This window comes from Chionomys nivalis, chromosome 6 (assembly GCF_950005125.1).
Source record: "Chionomys nivalis chromosome 6, mChiNiv1.1, whole genome shotgun sequence".
NCBI lineage: Eukaryota > Metazoa > Chordata > Mammalia > Rodentia > Cricetidae > Chionomys > Chionomys nivalis.
The window spans coordinates 36757712-36773850 of NC_080091.1; the positions used below are offsets into that span (position 1 = coordinate 36757712).

At 44.8% G+C, this 16139-nt stretch overlaps 1 protein-coding gene across 3 annotated transcripts in view; it reads right to left on the bottom strand.

The window, feature by feature from the left end:
• Positions 1-16139, bottom strand: part of Ascc2 (activating signal cointegrator 1 complex subunit 2) — a 44343-nt gene that overhangs the window by 17734 nt on the left and 10470 nt on the right. For all 3 annotated transcript variants that reach the window (XM_057771859.1, XM_057771858.1, XM_057771860.1), the window contains 5 exons: positions 14108-14237; positions 9504-9571; positions 7463-7573; positions 6359-6471; positions 1264-1338 (listed from right to left, as the gene is read on the bottom strand). In XM_057771859.1, coding sequence (XP_057627842.1) covers positions 1264-1338; positions 6359-6471; positions 7463-7573; positions 9504-9571; positions 14108-14237 — 497 coding nt within the window. The remainder of the gene's footprint in view (positions 1-1263; positions 1339-6358; positions 6472-7462; positions 7574-9503; positions 9572-14107; positions 14238-16139) is intronic.

Sequence of the window (16139 nt, forward strand, 5' to 3'; positions counted from 1 at the left end):
AACAGCTGAGCTTACATGCAGGGACCAGACATAATCCGCTATGATCTGGGGGACAGGGAATTAATGGATTTAGTGGTCAAGAAGGACTCTCAGACAATCCCCATAAGGTGGCCTGTAGCAAGACAGTGTACAATTAATATTTACATCTCTGCTTGTGCTAGCTTCCAGAATGCCAAGTCCCAAATGGTACATCTATATTAAACCCCCTTATCCCAAGATCAGGAATCATTGCAGAAGGTTTGGAAAGATCGTAAGAGCCAGAGGCTGTGGGTGACTACAAGAAAATAGTGTTTTCTGGACACAGCAGGACAGTTGCACATATAAACTCACAGCAATTATGACAAAATGAGCAAGTCACATGCCAACTCAAACCAGAGCAAATCCCAGTATGCAGGGGGAGGGGGAGCACAAAGTCCCACCCCTAGCTGAGGTGCTATTGGCAACTGACAGCTATCAGGAGAGTCAGTTTTCTTTAAAGGTGTGAGTGACCCCAGGTAGGTTGAGCACACCACGGTAGAAGGTCACATATCCAAGAGCACAGATTTGACCTGATATGTGAAGAAAAAAAATAAAGAAAAGAAAAAAAAAAGAGAGAAAATAAAGTTGGGTAGGTGGGGGGTGAATCACGGATAAGTTGGTGGAGGGGTGAATATGGTCAAAATATATTGTAGGATATTCTCAAAGAGCTAAATAAAAATTAAGAAAAAATAAAGCAAGTAAATGATTGATAAATCTCTACTTGCCAAAGTATTCCTCTTTAAGTCCTCACAAAGCATATATATATATAAATCTTTGCCAGGTGATAGTGATGCCGCCCATCTTTAATCCCAGCACTTGAAAGGCAGAGGCAGGCGATCTCTGTGAGTTTGAGGACAGCCTGGTCTACAAAGTAAATTCCAGGACATCTAGGACTACAAAAAGAAACCCTGTCTTGAACCCTGCTCTCCCCACCAACAAAACAAAAACAAAACCAATCTTTAAGGTTTTAGAGTGTAGCTCAGTGGAAGAACATGTGCTCAGTATACAAAAGGCCAAGGGTTCAATCCTCAGTACACAAGATAAAAAATAAAATGAAAACCTTAGAGTTTTTAAAAAAAATAACAAAAATAACAAAGCAGGGCTAGAAGACCACCAAGTCCAGGACTAGGAGACCAAGCAACCACGGTCCTCGGTTTCCCACTCTGCCCTAGTAGTAAGGATGCCACAGCCTGTGTTTAGGCTTCCCCTTCCCACACAACATTCGTAGTTTTGTCCCTGCCTCACTTGCTGTCTTCAAGCCTCCTCTTCTTAATTGCAGACTCCATTTCAGGGATTGCCGTCTCATAAAAGGAAGCTAGTCTGCAGAAGCAAACACAGGCAAAGGCCAGATTAATTCATAAATACCAGAGCAGAAAGGTTCATTTCTTTCTCCCATAAGTCCATGTGGGTGTTCTCGTATGTGTGGAAGCCACAGGCTAACTTCAGTGCTAGTCTCAGGAAAGCAGTCCTGATGCTCACCAATTAGGTTAGGCTGACTTGTCAGAAGGCCAGGATCTTCCTGTCTCTACCTCCCCAGCACCTCACATTTTTACATGGGTTCTGAAGAGATTAAACTCAGGGCCTCACTTTGCTGTACTGAGTCAATTCCCTGCTCCCATCCCATCCTATACCAACTTTCTGGGGGCTACCCAGAGGCTTTCCTGAGCCTACCCCAGAATGATGTACTGTATTGCCCCATTATGGAAAATGACCATAGCTGTATCTATTCTAACAAAGGGACCAGAGGGCTACAAGGACTCCCTGGGATTATGAAACAGACAGATTATCTTTCTTCTTGCTCAAAATATGCCAGCCCTAGAAGTCTTGAAATCAGTTACCAATAATCTTTCTCACTTGGGTTCTAAGATATGAAGTTTTAGTTTCTTGCATGACTTGGAATCTCTATAAATTGTTTACATGTGACAATGTTAACACAATGTGCTTATTCAGAACAGGCTAAATGTGCTCAGGACTCAAATGTATCATATACTCCATATTTGTTTTATGAACTAAGCCAGTTGGTTTAACTATAAATCTTGTTTTAAAAATGATTTATTTTAATTATGTGTGTGTGTGTGTCTGTCAGTTGGTAGTGGACATGAGTACAGATACCCACAGAGGCCAGAAGAAGGTGCCATTCCTTGCAGCTGGAGTTACGATGGTTGTGAGCTGCCTGATGTGAGTGCTGGGACTTACCAGCCCGTTTTCTACAGCTCTTAATAAAAAGTTAAAAGCTAGATGTGGTGGTCTGTGCTTGTAATTTTAGCATTTGGGAAGCTGAGGCAGGAGGATCACAAGTTGGAAGCCAGCCTGGACTATACAGCAAGGCCCTGTTTCAATAGCAAAACAATAAAAAAAATTATAAACACACAGGATTGGAGTGATGGCTATGTGGTTAAGAACACTTGTTGCTCTTCCAGAGGACCTGGGTTTGGTTCCTAGCACCCACTTGGTTAACTCACAATCATTTGTAACTCCAGTTCCAGGGGATCTGTATGCCTTCTTCTGAACTCCACAGGCATCAGGCATAGATATGCTGCACACACATGCAGGCAGGCAAAACATTCATACACATAAATAAGATCTGAATTTTTCTCAAAATATTATACATTACATACATTATGAGTTTCAGTACAGTTACATATGATTGTACTTCCGGCTACTTGGGAGGCTGAAACAGGAAGATGGCTTGAGCCTAGACGTTTGAGATTAGTATGGGTGAGCAAGCCTGGGAGGCAGCTATCCTTTTCCTCCTGCATCTCTTCCTCGCCCTGTCCTTCTCAAACTCTGAAGCATTCCAGGCCTCATTGTGTACTACTTGGCTATACTCAACCACGGAGTCTTTCTTCCGGGGGCCAGATTCACTGTGCACAGAACACGCTGCCCTGATAACTGACAGAGCAGCTGTTGTTTTTCTAGGGTGTAATTCTTCCTCCAAACATCTTGCTTCCCCGAATCAGAGACACTTACGTGCCCAGTGCAGTGCTGGGTAGTGCTTGCAGGTGCTCTGCAAGCATGTGCCCATCCTCTGGCTGGCTTCTGCAATGTCTGTCTCACTGCAGCACTGCACGTGGCAGAGAACAGCCAAGCCAAAAGGAACAGGCCCTACTAGACACAGCATCAGCAGAGGCCAGAGAGGGCAGTTAGGTCCAAGCTGATTCAACACTTGCCAGGCTGTGTTGTTAGTGGGTAAACTGGAACAACTCCCATGGAAGGTGATTTGGCAAGAAAAGTGAGAATTAAAGATGCACATACCATCTGTCCCAGCATTTCTACTTCTAGGAACTAATCCTCAAATATGCTTGCAAAGGTACTAAGTGATGTGTATACCATGTCATTTATTTTGAAATAGCAAATAACTAAAAAAAAGTCACACACACACACACACACACACACACACACACACACACACACACACACAATCTGTCTCTGGTGTCCAGTATGCCAGATGCACAGTGCTGCCCAGTCACACTGAAGGCACTGAACATTTTCTCCAGCCCCAGTTTTCAATTTTTAAAAAGGGGGTGGGGTTGAGAGCATAGTAGAGTGGTAGAGTCCCTACTAAACATTTATGAAGCCCTAGATTCCATTCTCATCACTGCTAAAGCAAAGGGAGGGGAATGTAAAATGTGCATATTTTCCTATACTGCATATCTCTGGAAAATTCCACCCAAACTATGACAGTGTTGACGTGTGATGGAAAGAACTATAAAGGGGGAGACAGTTTGCCATATAGTTTACATTTTTCTAAAGTTGTGTGTGTGTGTGACATATGTGAGGGTGCCCACAGAGGCCAGAAGACCTGGAGCTGGTGCTACAGGCAGTTGTTGACTCAGACTGGGTGCTGGGAAATGAACTCTGTCTTTCAGAAGAAAGGCCCTGCTCTTACCTGCTGAGCCACCTCCAGCCCTGTTTTGTACTTTTTGAGTTCTGTCAAAGTGAAAGCACTACCGACACACGACCCAAGAGCAGAAGCCGCACACTGGATGACGAGAGGGCCAAGGGAAAGAGCTCTGTGGGTCAGAGTGACCCCTAACCAGGAGCTGTGCGAACAGGGGGCTGTGTATATGTTGGTGTAGCTAGCAAAGGATTTCCTAGCTTGCAGTACAGGCTGGAACAAGCTGGCCAGCTGCAGGCTAAACATGAGTCAAAGGCAGAGTCACTTCCAAAGTGCAACCCTTCCACGCACTCCAAGATGGGTGGGAACTCTTCTGCTCCCACCGCCTCTCGTAGGAAAAATCTGCTCTTCCAAAGCTTCCTCCCTCAGAGACCATCTGTGCCTACTGGGGGAGATGCTTGGACAAAATGAGAAAATGCTTAAAGTAAATGAAAACAGGCAGAACGAAAATGCGGAGAGCAATGTAACTAACTCCTAAGAGTGGTTTCAGACTCTGGCTTTCCATCTTTTCTACATTTCCACATGCTCTTTTATCATAATGAGACACCTTCCTCCCTAAAATGGACAGCCACAGTCCTAACCCAAGACCTTTCTTCCCTAGAGAATACTGGTCAGCATTTTATTCTAATAATCCCAGGGAAGCTGATCAAATGTCTGCCTCTCACAAGCAGAGAAGACCAAGGAGGAGTCAGAGGACTAGCTGCCATCTCTGGCACATGTCAGAGCTAGAATAATGTTTTGTTGAACGGGTGAGTAAATGACAGAATGGACGGATAGATGGGTGGGCAAATGGAGTTGGGCAGCTCCCAGAAGCTGCTGCAAATGGTTGAGAGAGATGCCTGGCAAGAGCAACAGCTACAGGCCACTGGGAAAGGCAATGAGCAGGCTGCTGGTCCTTTCACACCAGCCTGGGAATACCCAAGTCCATGTTCCCCACCTTCTCACTGCACAGAAAGATCTCATGATGCTAAGTGGACAGAGTCTCCCTCCTGGAAGTTCCTCTGAGCAGTCCACCTCAGCGCAGTCTTTGTATGGGCTCTCCAGTGGTTTCCACTACCTACAGAATGAAGGTCCACTCTTGTCAGGGTTTCACCACTCCTCACACTCTGGCAAACAGGGGATCCCTCATTTTTTTATTATCAACTCCTTTTCCTGTTATTTTTTATTTTATTTTTGTTATCTATCTATCTATTCATCTTGAGACAGGGTCTCTTTTTTGGAGGGGGGTTCGAGATAGGGTTTCTTTGTAACTTTGGAGTCACTCCTGAAACTCTCTGTAGACCAGGCTGGCCTTGAATTCACAGAGATCCACCTGCTTCTGCCTCCCGAGTGCTGGGATTAAAGGCGTGCTCCACCACCGCCATGCTGAGACAGGGTCTCTTTATGTAGCCTTGGAGGTCCTAGAACTCAATTTGTAGACCAGGCTGACACTGAACCCACAGAGATCTGCTGGCCTCTGCCTCCCAAGTTCTGGGACTAAAAGCAGGCACCTGGCAGTTAGTCCGAATTTTTTGTATATTTCACATCTGCGTCAACACCCTTCCTGTCACCATGACCTTTCTGTCTAGAACATTCTTATCCCTTTTCTGAGATTCTGAGACCAGATCTATGTTGACTAGGCTAGCCTCAAATCCTGGGGCTTGAGTGATCCTCCTGCCTTAGCCTCCTGAGGAGCTGAGATGGAAAGAACAGCCAGTGTGCCAGGCTTCTTGCTCAGTATTCAAGGCTGTTTTGAGGAGTCTTCTCCTACATATCCCTGCAGCAAAGAAGCAACACTTCTGCTGCTTCCTCATCACATCAGTCCTCACTGGCTGTCACTCTGTGCTCCATGATAGGACAGACTGAAAACTGTCATCTTCTTGCTGTTTTTCTCTCTCCCCTGTCTTATTCTTAGACAAAATTAGGAGGGCTCCTCTCAGCAATAGTTTTACCCGTGTTTCTCATTATGTGTCCCCAGACTAGAAGATGGACTGGTATATTCTTTATCTTTTAATGATTTATTAAATTTATGTGCATTGGTGTTTTGCCTGCATGTATGCCTGTGTGAGGGTGTCAGATCCCCAGGAGCTGGAGTTTCAGACAGTTGTGAGTTGCCACATGGGTTCTGGGAACTGAACCCAGGTCCCCCATTATAACAACCAGTGCTCTTTTTTTTTTTTTTTTTTTTTTTGGCTTTTCGAGACAGGGTTTCTCTGTGGTTTTTGGAGCCTGTCCTGGAACTAGCTCTTGTAGACCAGGCTGGTCTCGAACTCACAGAGATCCGCCTGCCTCTGCCTCCCAAGTGCTGGGATTAAAGGCGTGCGCCACCACCGCCCGGCTACAACCAGTGCTCTTAACTGCCAGGCCCTGGACTAGTTAGTATACTCTAAGGAACAGTCAATATGCATTTGAGTGATGCATGGACCGGAGCCCCTACTGTAACAGGCAGAAGTCCCAATGTACCTGTAACAAAAGTCGTGTTTCTGGAAGGTTTGGCAGGCCAAAGGGAAGATGTCCAGAAAGGCCCAGAGTGTGGTGCAGGTGTCACATAGGTAGAGAACAATGTCCTTTAATTCCTGTTGTCAAGAGAAGACACAGTATTATTTTCAAGCCCCAAGGCAGCTCTGCAGAGTGCAGAGTCCCCAGCAGGCAGGAAGTTGCTTGAGAGGAGAAACAGGGAAGTGGAGGCCCCAGAGACAGCCTGAATGGTCCATCTCTAGGAGGGCAACCTGGGCCGCTTAGTCATCCTGTCTCATAGTTTGCCATTGCACTCAATGATGGCTAATGTCACCTATAATTCTGATAGTCTCTCTTCTATGCTGCAGGAAAATAAACACTGAATCTGAACACTGTGCCGAGAGAAACCATCCAGCCTGGGGAGACAGGAGCAGCAAGCCCACCCCTTGCTCACATTTTGAAGAAGGTACACAGAACACAGGGTGTTTGCTCATCTGTTCTGCTGAGTCTCATGCCATCCTGAAGAAGCAAGCTGGGTGGCTTTTCAAGTTACAGATAAGGAAACTGAGGCTCAGAGTGCTAAGATGATTTGTTCCCAAGGCTCCTGGCACGTACTCTTCTGAAGCACTTGCTCAACAGATATTTCCCCACCAGATGGCAAATGCCAAGAAGGTAGCTCACAGCTGCCACATCCCAGCTGTCTGTAGTGCTTAGCACAGCACCGAGGTCCCGTGAAGTGTACTTTCTGTATGTCACTCTCATTAAAGTTCTAACGCCATGTCTGCTTCTGCTTTATCCCCCAGGCTCGGCATAGTCTCTTGGGATATACTTACTGAGTCGATGACTGGCTCAAGAACTGGGCCCACAGAGCAAAGCTACCTGACCTGAGGGTGGACCCAGTTCTCAAGTCCTAGTACTTTTCTGATACTCCACAAAACCTTCTTTAAAGCTTAACCCACAGGGCAGATAGAAATACAGATTATATCAAAAAAAGAGGCCGAAGGCAGGGAAGAAACCACTGTGCCCTGCAGCATTAGCGATCATCTCAGCTCCAGTGTAACCAGGCTTAAGGATTTAGCCAAAAGAAGCTGGGCCCAGGAGCAAACGTACCAAGAGAGGCATGTCCCTAGGAGTCAACCGACCCTTCTCTCCGAGTTTCTGGGGTGTGGTGCTGGTCCCATCCCCTTGCAAGCCACAGTGCTGGAGGATATTGCTGAAGACCTAAGAAAGGCAAAAAGGGCTCTCTTTCATATCCTGAACAAGCACCTAGGACCCCACCCCACAACTAGGAGCAGGTGACCCAAGAACTGCCTCAGAACTTCGGGACAGACCATCCAATGGGATGGTGAATAGGATTAAATACAAACCATGTAGGGTTGATGGTGTGGCTCAGTGATAGCGTGCAGGCCAAGTAAGACCCTGGTTCCAGGCTAGGTGAGGTAATGCACACCTTTAATCCCAGCTCTCAGAAGGCAGATATAGGTGAATCTCTTTGAATTCAAAGCCAGCCAGGTTCTACATATTTAGTTCTAGGTAGCCAAGGTTACAGTGAGATCCAGAACTCTGAGTTTCCATCTTTAGTAAGCACACATACAACATGCACATAAAATATAAAGTCCCAAGAATCCCGCATCTATGACTTGACTGGACAGACTCAACAAAATATGACAATACCTGAGAAATACCTTCAGCAACATTTAAGAAATGTCTAGACTCCTTTGTAGATGACAGCTTATAGGGTGATTTTATATATGTGTGTACGTGTTGTTTTGAAAAGGGTCTCATGCAGGCCTTTGATCTCATTATGCAGATAAGGATAAAGATCTAGAACCCCTAATCTTCCTGTCTCTACTTCCCAAGTGCAGGGATTACAGATGTGAACCATCACATTCAGTGATTATCAGAGCTTTATTAACAAAAGACAAATTAACAGAGTTGAAAACAAACCTGTTATAAAATCAAGTAAGAATGAATTGGTAGTACTGTCTTTCTTCCTTTTTAATCTGTGTGTGTGTGTGTGTGTGTGTGGACATGTGTGTAAAAGTCAGGGATAACTGTGGGAGCTCATTGTCTCCTTATACTATGTGGGTTCTGGGGATCAAAATCAGGTCCTCAGGCTTGGTGGCAGGCACCTTTACCTACTAAACCATGCTTCTGGGACATATTATCTTTGTTTTTGCAATTAAATTTTTATTTTTTTTTTTTTGAGACAGGGTCTCACTTTATAGCCATGGCTGGCCTGGAACTTACTATGTAGACCAGGCTGGCTTCCAATTCACAGGAATCCTCCTGCCTCTGCCTCCTCAGTGCTGATATGTTATTGCTAAACAGGCTTCCATGTAACTATTCCAAAAGTTACTTAAAACAAATGCATGTGTAGGGATCTCTTTATGGTGGGTTATGGAAGAATAATATTCTCTATGATTGTTTACTCTTTGTACATTTTGAGACTGGGTCTTACTATAACTTAGGCCTTGAACTCAGCCCATGCCCAGCTCCTTTCAGTTTTTTAACATTCCTCATATTTTCTTTTTTTAAAATTATTTATTTTTATTTTATGTACATTGATGTTTTACTTGCATGTACATACAGACAGTTATAAGCTGCCATGTGGGTGCTGGGAATTGAACCCAGGTCCTCTGGAAGAACAGCCAATGCTCTTAACTGCTGAGCCATCTCTCCAGCCCCCATTCCTCATATTTTTACAGTACACGTTATTCTTTCATGAAATGGTTTTATAAACCTTCATAGTTTCTATTTAAGAAATGCAGGCCTCTGAAAGGAGCAAAGTTACTTTTGGAGATATATGGCTGCTAGAAAATAAAAAAATGCAAACCAAATCCTTTTGTATAAGTGAAATCTTTAGATTTCAGTCTTGTTCAAGAAGGGCGAAGGGTGAATTACAAGACTTGTAGTCGAGAACAGGACAAAGAGGAAATCTGGGAGACGAGTTCTCTTTCTCCCTCCTCCTCTTCCCTCCCCTTATCCCCTCTCTCTCCTGCTGGGGATGGAATCTGCTGGGGCTTTGCACTCCACTCCTGTGCCACACTTCAAGATGTGTCTGGAAAAGGAATGGAAAGCAAACCTTTCCTCAGGTTTTTAAAGAAAAGTCCAACTTAATCTCTCCCGGGCGGGGTAAGAGAGATGGTACCTGAAGTATGGTGGGAACGGTTTCATCCAGGTCGTTATAATAACTTGGCTGCTGGATAAATATGTTTCCTAAAGAGAAGGGAAGGGAAGAAATGGGGAGAGGTCAGGAGGATGGGGACACATTAAATTTATTATAGGCATGCTGTGACCTTTCTCCCGTTCCCTAGGTCTGTCTGTGGGGGAATCTAGAATAATGAGTATTGTCTCAGGCCCAGCTGGCACTGAGCTTGGTCCTCACTGAGAACCCTCTCCAGGGTTGAGAAAGGAAGTTATTCACTACAATTTAACTTTTCAAGTACCTCTGAATTTTATAAAACAAAGAGTAGCCCTGGTCAAACCAGCTAGTCCTGATGTCCCCAGGGAGTGACCAAACTGAACTGGGAGTTGCATTATCCAGGAAAATTTGGAATTATAATTCCTTTATTCAATAAACCTACAATAGCTCAGGATTCTTGCCGAGCCACACCTCAAAAGTATGAGGAGATGCCAGGGAGAAATGTCTAGAAGTTTTTACTTTTGAAGGTAAACAGGAGGCAGGAGCAATGCACAGAGACGGACTTGGCACACATCTGTAGCTGTGCTGTCCAGATGGAGCCCGTCACCGATGCTTACGGCTTTCCGCCTGCTGCTGCACGGGCATGCTGACAGCACACAGTAGCTGGGACAGAACCCAGTGTTTCTCTGTCCACATGACGAGGGAGGAAGACAGGAAGAACCATAGCTGGGAACATGAAGATGAGAAGTACCAATGCCCTGAAAAGTCTAAGATAGAATTTTTGCCTCTCAGGCTCGTAGGCAGCTTTGAGCCCCCTACATCTGTGGAGGTCTGGTTTTTATGCAAGTGCAGACAATGCTTCGATTTTAGTATTGTTTGAGAAGGCCAAAGGGTGAGTTCAAAGGGGTACATGGCCAAGAGTAGGACAGAGGAACTATCTGGAGAGAAACAGGTTTTTCTCTCTCCTCTCTCTGTTTCTCTCCTGCACAGTATATGAGGGCCAGAGCATACCATACGGATAATTCTGTAGCCTTAGTCCAATTCCAGGATACCTAAACAGGAAGGAAATCAACTGCCAGTTGAGTCTGATGAATAAGCAAATAGCTGGGCTTTTCATCAGCACCATCTAGGATAGATAGTATTTACTCCTTGTTTCCAAAAAGCTGAGTTTTTCTAGCACAGCCTCCTTAGCTCAGGGCTCCTGCCTCCCTTAGGTGCTGACCATGTAATCTATGAAGGTGTGTCTGGATCACCTACACCCTCCTCCTCTACACAGACAAGGAATGTCTGAGCCAGCCCCTCCACCAAACTTTGCTCCTGCTAGTTCCTCTTGCCCCGATCCTCCAGGGCAAGTCTTAACTTCTATGACACACAAAGCCCTGAGAAATCTAGTCCCTGCTGGCATCCTAGGCCAACTTGCTTCCATTCCCTGCAATATAAACATCCCTTGAACCATCCTCAACCTCAGACAACAGGCAGTCTCTTCCTTCTGGCTGGAGTGATCTCCCGAATTCACCCCACCATAGGACATGTATCACCTCCTCGGGTAGTTCTCTGACACGGGCGCTCTCTGGGCCCTGGCATTTTCCTCTTGCCACCCAGACCACCCAGACCACCCGGAACATTTCCTCACTGCTTGCCAGAAAAATAGAGATTTTATTTTTTATAAGCAACAAGTATCTCCAATTTCATATTTTTTTTCCTTTGGTATTTTTGAGACAAGGTTTCTTTGCAACAGTCCTGGCTGTCCTGAAACTCTCTTTATTGACCAGACTGGTCTCAAAATCAGAGATCTACCCACCTTGTCTCCTGAGTGATGGGATTAAAGGCATGCACCACTAAGCCTGGAAAGATAACTCAAATTTCATAATCTATCCTTGGGGTCTTCAGAGTCTCTTTTCTTCTTTATCAGATTCCAATGGTGGCACAGGCCTTTAATCCCAGCACTTGGGAGGCACAGGCAGGTAGATCTTCTGTGAGTTCGAGGTCAGCCTGGTCTACAGAGCGAATTCCAGGACAGCTTCCAAAGTTACACAGGAAACACTGTCTCAAAAAACAAAAAAACCAACACCAAACAAAAAACTCACAAAGCTCCTAAAAAACAAAATCAAATCAGGCCCAGAGAGATGGTTCAACCGTCAGCAGTTAAGAGTGCTTGCGGCTCTTGCAGAGGATTCAGGTTCAGTCCCCAGGACCAGATGTCCTCTTCAGGCCTCCGTGGGTGTCAGGCACACACAGGGTGTACATATATATGTGGAGCAAAACATCTATACATATAAAAATAAATACATCTTGGGACTGGAGAGATGGCTCAGCAGTTAAGAGAACTGGCTGCTCTTGCAGAGGACCTGGGTTATTCTCAGGACACACATGGCGGCTCACAGCCACTTACAACCCCAGTGCTAAGAGGTCCAATGCCTTCTTCTAGCCTTTGCAGACACTGCACGCACATGAGCACACATGCATGTAGGCAGAGCACCATACATATAAAAAATATGATGAGTCCTGCTTCCCAAAGCTATTAGCTGATACCCAATGTCAACCTTGCCAGTTTATTAAGAAGGCGCCAGCATTTGGGAAGCAGAGGCAGGAGGCTGTCTTCAAGGCCAGCCTGGGCTATGTATCAACTTCCAGGTCTATCTGGGCTAGAGAGTAAGAAACAGCCCAAAAAAACAAAAGAAAAGAGCCGGGTGGTGGTGGCACATGCCTTTAACCCCAGCACTTGGGAGGCAGAGGCAGGCGGATCTCTGTGAGTTCGAGGCCAGCCTGGTCTACAAGAGCTAGTTCCAGGACAGGCTCCAAAGCCACAGAGAAACCCTGTCTTGAAAAACCAACCAACCAACCAACCAACCAACCAACCAACCAAACAAACAAACAAACAAACTAAAGGCATTATCATGCTGGCTAGTTTTATGTCAACTAGACACAAACTAGGGTAATTTGGGAAGTAAGAACTTCAATTAAGAAAATGCCACCACAAGACTGGCCTGTAGCCAAGCTTGTGGGACATTTTCTTAATTGAGATTGATGCAGTTCAGGCAATTGTAGGTGGTACTACACACAGGCAGGTGGTCCTGGATGGTATAAGAAAGCAGGCTGAGCAAGCCATGGAGAGTGAGCCAGTAAGCCACATTCCTTCATGGCTTCTTCTTCCATTTCTAACTTGAGTTTCTGCCCTGACTTCTTCAATGATGCTCTGTAAGCTGAACAAACCCTTTTCTCCCCAGCTCACTTTTGGTCATGGTGATTATCACAGCACCAGAGATCTATCTAAGATAGTCAGCAAGATGGCTCAGCAAGCAAATGTACCTTTCACCGTGATTATGACCTCAGTTTAAGTTGGATCTCCAGGATCCACTTAGTAGATGGAGAGAACCTACTCCCACATGAAGGAAAATTTTGAAATGTAATTTAAAAATTCAAACAAAAAGAAAATTCTCAAAATCTATGAAATTCATCTTTCATCTGAGCCATCTCTCCAGTCCCCTGGGTTTTTTTTGTTTGTTTGTTTGTTTTTAAAGCCAGGATTCACTATATAGTATAGGCTGAACTTGAAATCATACGGCTCTTACCTCAGGCTCCCCAAGGGCTACCCAGTTTTGCAATCAGATATTTAGAAGACTATACCCTATAGTCTGAGGATGAGGAAGTCTGTCAGGAGTGCTTGAATGAACACCACCCTGTTCCAGGCCCAACACTATGAACTACAGTTAAAAAGGAATTAACTGAGACATACCCTCTGCAGCAACCCCTACCACTTCCATTTCTGAGTGAACATATAGCCCACTTCTGTGTTAGGAAATCCAACTTAGTGTTTACTCTTCACAATCACACACAAAGTCTCCAAACTATGATCCCATCTGCTCTCTGCAATGCTGCATATTTTGGAGGCAGCCCCATTATCCCTGAAGCAGGGGGCAAAAAGAACAAGAGTTCCAGGGTCACTTCTCCATAACTGTTGAGTTACAGCTTGGCTTCTTGATTACTACAGACTTTCAGGCAAGTCCCTTACAGTTCAGCCTCAGTCTTTTCATCTATAAATGGGGACAATGACAGCACTGATCCCAGACAGCTCCTGTGTGCATCCAGTGGAGATAACAAATAAGATATGCATGTCATGACAGAGCCCAGGCCACATTCCAAAGAAGGCTAATGTCATTGTAATCTGACTTTCATTGCCAAAGCAAATTTCTCATTCATACCACTGACTGACACCTGTCTTAACACTAAGAAATCCAGACATTTTGTTTTGGTTGTTGTTTGAGACAAGGTCACAATTTAATAGTCAGTATGGTATGTAGCCCAAGGTGGCCTCAAACTCACAACCCTCTTGCCTCAACCTCCTGAGTGCTGGGATTGTGGTTATGCACCACTCAGCAAGACTCACAGAATCTTGAGGCACTGCCTGGCCCAGTTTTGGTTTTGTTTTGACTGCCCTCATTTATTTTAGAGTTGACACATCTATGTGTCTATTATGTATGTATGCATATATTACAACTGTGGGGTAATTTCCCAGCACCACTTGTCTCTAATACTCCCGTGCTATGGAAACAAAGCATTTGTGACCTCTGGTTTGGCATGTGCACCCCCAGGTCCTATGTTCTACGTACCTATCATTTTCTGGAGGAGTGGTGAGTTGCCTTTTCCAAAGAGCACACAGAGGTCCAGGATCTTTGGGATGTCAAAGAGGAAGTTATTGTAGAGGATTTCTCCAAATGCAGATGGAGAAATGAAATGATCCTAAGGGGAAAGTACAGAGAGAAAATGGAGGCTGAATGTGCAGACAGCGCAACAGCAGACTCATGAGAAACCACACTGATGCTCTTCAGCTGGGGACAGGCTAATCAATGGTAGCACGCCTATACCTTACGTCTGAGCTTTATGAAGACCCAGAATTATAGCGATTCTGCAGTTTCATGTAAACAAAAACAGAAACATCATCAAAGAGTCAGCTGGGGTTTGTTTTTGAGTATTATGGGTAAATCAGCACAGTGTCTGGGGTTACATAAAAACAGTTCAACAAAATAAGCAAACTCAAGGGACATTAAACAAACAGTGGTAAGTATAGAGTGGTGAGAGAGGAACATGGGATTCACTGTTCTGTATGCATCAAACTTTCACTCAGATATATGCATATATTTGGAATTTAATTATAATGAAAATATGATTTAAAAATTAAGATCCATTGGGTTTGCTGGTGAATGCCTATAAAAAGTCAGCATTCAGAGCCAGGTGTGGTGGCACAGGCCTTCAATCCCAGCATTCAGGAGGCAGAGGCAAGTGGATCTCTGTGAGCTTGACGCCAGCCTGGTCTACAGAGTGAGTTCTAAGATAGCCAGGGCTACAGGGAGAAAACTTGCCTCAAAAAAACAAAACAAAACAAAATCAGTATTCAGAGGGGCTGGAGAAATGGCTCAGCAGAAAGCACTTACTGCTCTTGCCGAGGACCCAGGTTTAGTTTTCACACCCACATGGTAGTTCACAACCTCCTATAACTCCAGTTCCAAGGGATCTGATGTCTGATCCGAGGGCTCATATACACATGTGGTGTACATGCATATTAAAAAACATACATATCAATATTTAGATGCTGAGACAGAAAGATGATGAGTTGGAGGTCAGTCTGGCTTACACAAGGAGATCTTGTCTCCACACAAAGAAGCAAATAAAACAAGACACTTTTTCACTGTGGTGTCAGGGACCAGATCCAGGGCCTAATATAAGCACACTAGGCAATACTGTGTTACCAAACTACACCTCAACTCCAAGATCCACGTTTTTAAATTCTCTGTTCCCAGCCAACAAAAATTCCTGAAGGAAGGGCCAGAGTGCTGCTCTTGCAGAGGACTGGAATTTGACTCCCAGCACCCATACCAGGCAGCTTACAACTGCCTGTAAATTCAGCTCCAAGGAATCTAACATCCTCTTCTGGCTTCCGTCGCCACTGACACATACAGTCACACACATACATAAGTAAAAATTAAACAAATCTTAAAAAAAAAAATTTCCAGTGGCTGTAGAAATGGGTCAACAGTTAAAAACACATACTGCTTTTTCAGAGAACTTGAGTTCAGTTCCTAGTACCCACATAGGGCAGTTTACAACTTCCTACAACTCCAGCTCCAATGGGGTCTGCTAGCTCTAGACTCTATATGCACCTGGACATACCAACACACAGACACACACATAATTAAAAGTAATAAAAATACACCGGGCAGTGGTGGCACCCACCTTTAATCCCATCACTCAGAAGGCAGAGGCAGGTGGATCCGAGTTCAAGGCCACCTTAGCCTACAGTGTGAGTTCTAAAATATGCCAGGGTTACACAGAGAAATCCTGTCTCAAAAAACCAAAATAATAATAATAATAATAGAGCCGGGTGGTGGTGACGCACACCTTTAATCCCAGTACTCGGGAGGCAGAGGCAGGCGGATCTCTGTGAGTTCGAGGCCAGCCTGGTCTACAAGAGCTAGTTCTAGGACAGGCTCCAAAACCACAGAGAAACCCTGTCTCGAACCCCCCCCCCCCAAAAAAAAAATAATGATAAAATATATCTTTTTAAAAAAACTAGGTCTCACTAAGTAGACCAGGCTGGACTTAAACTCACAGAAATCTGTCTGCCTCTACCTCCTGAGTGCTGGA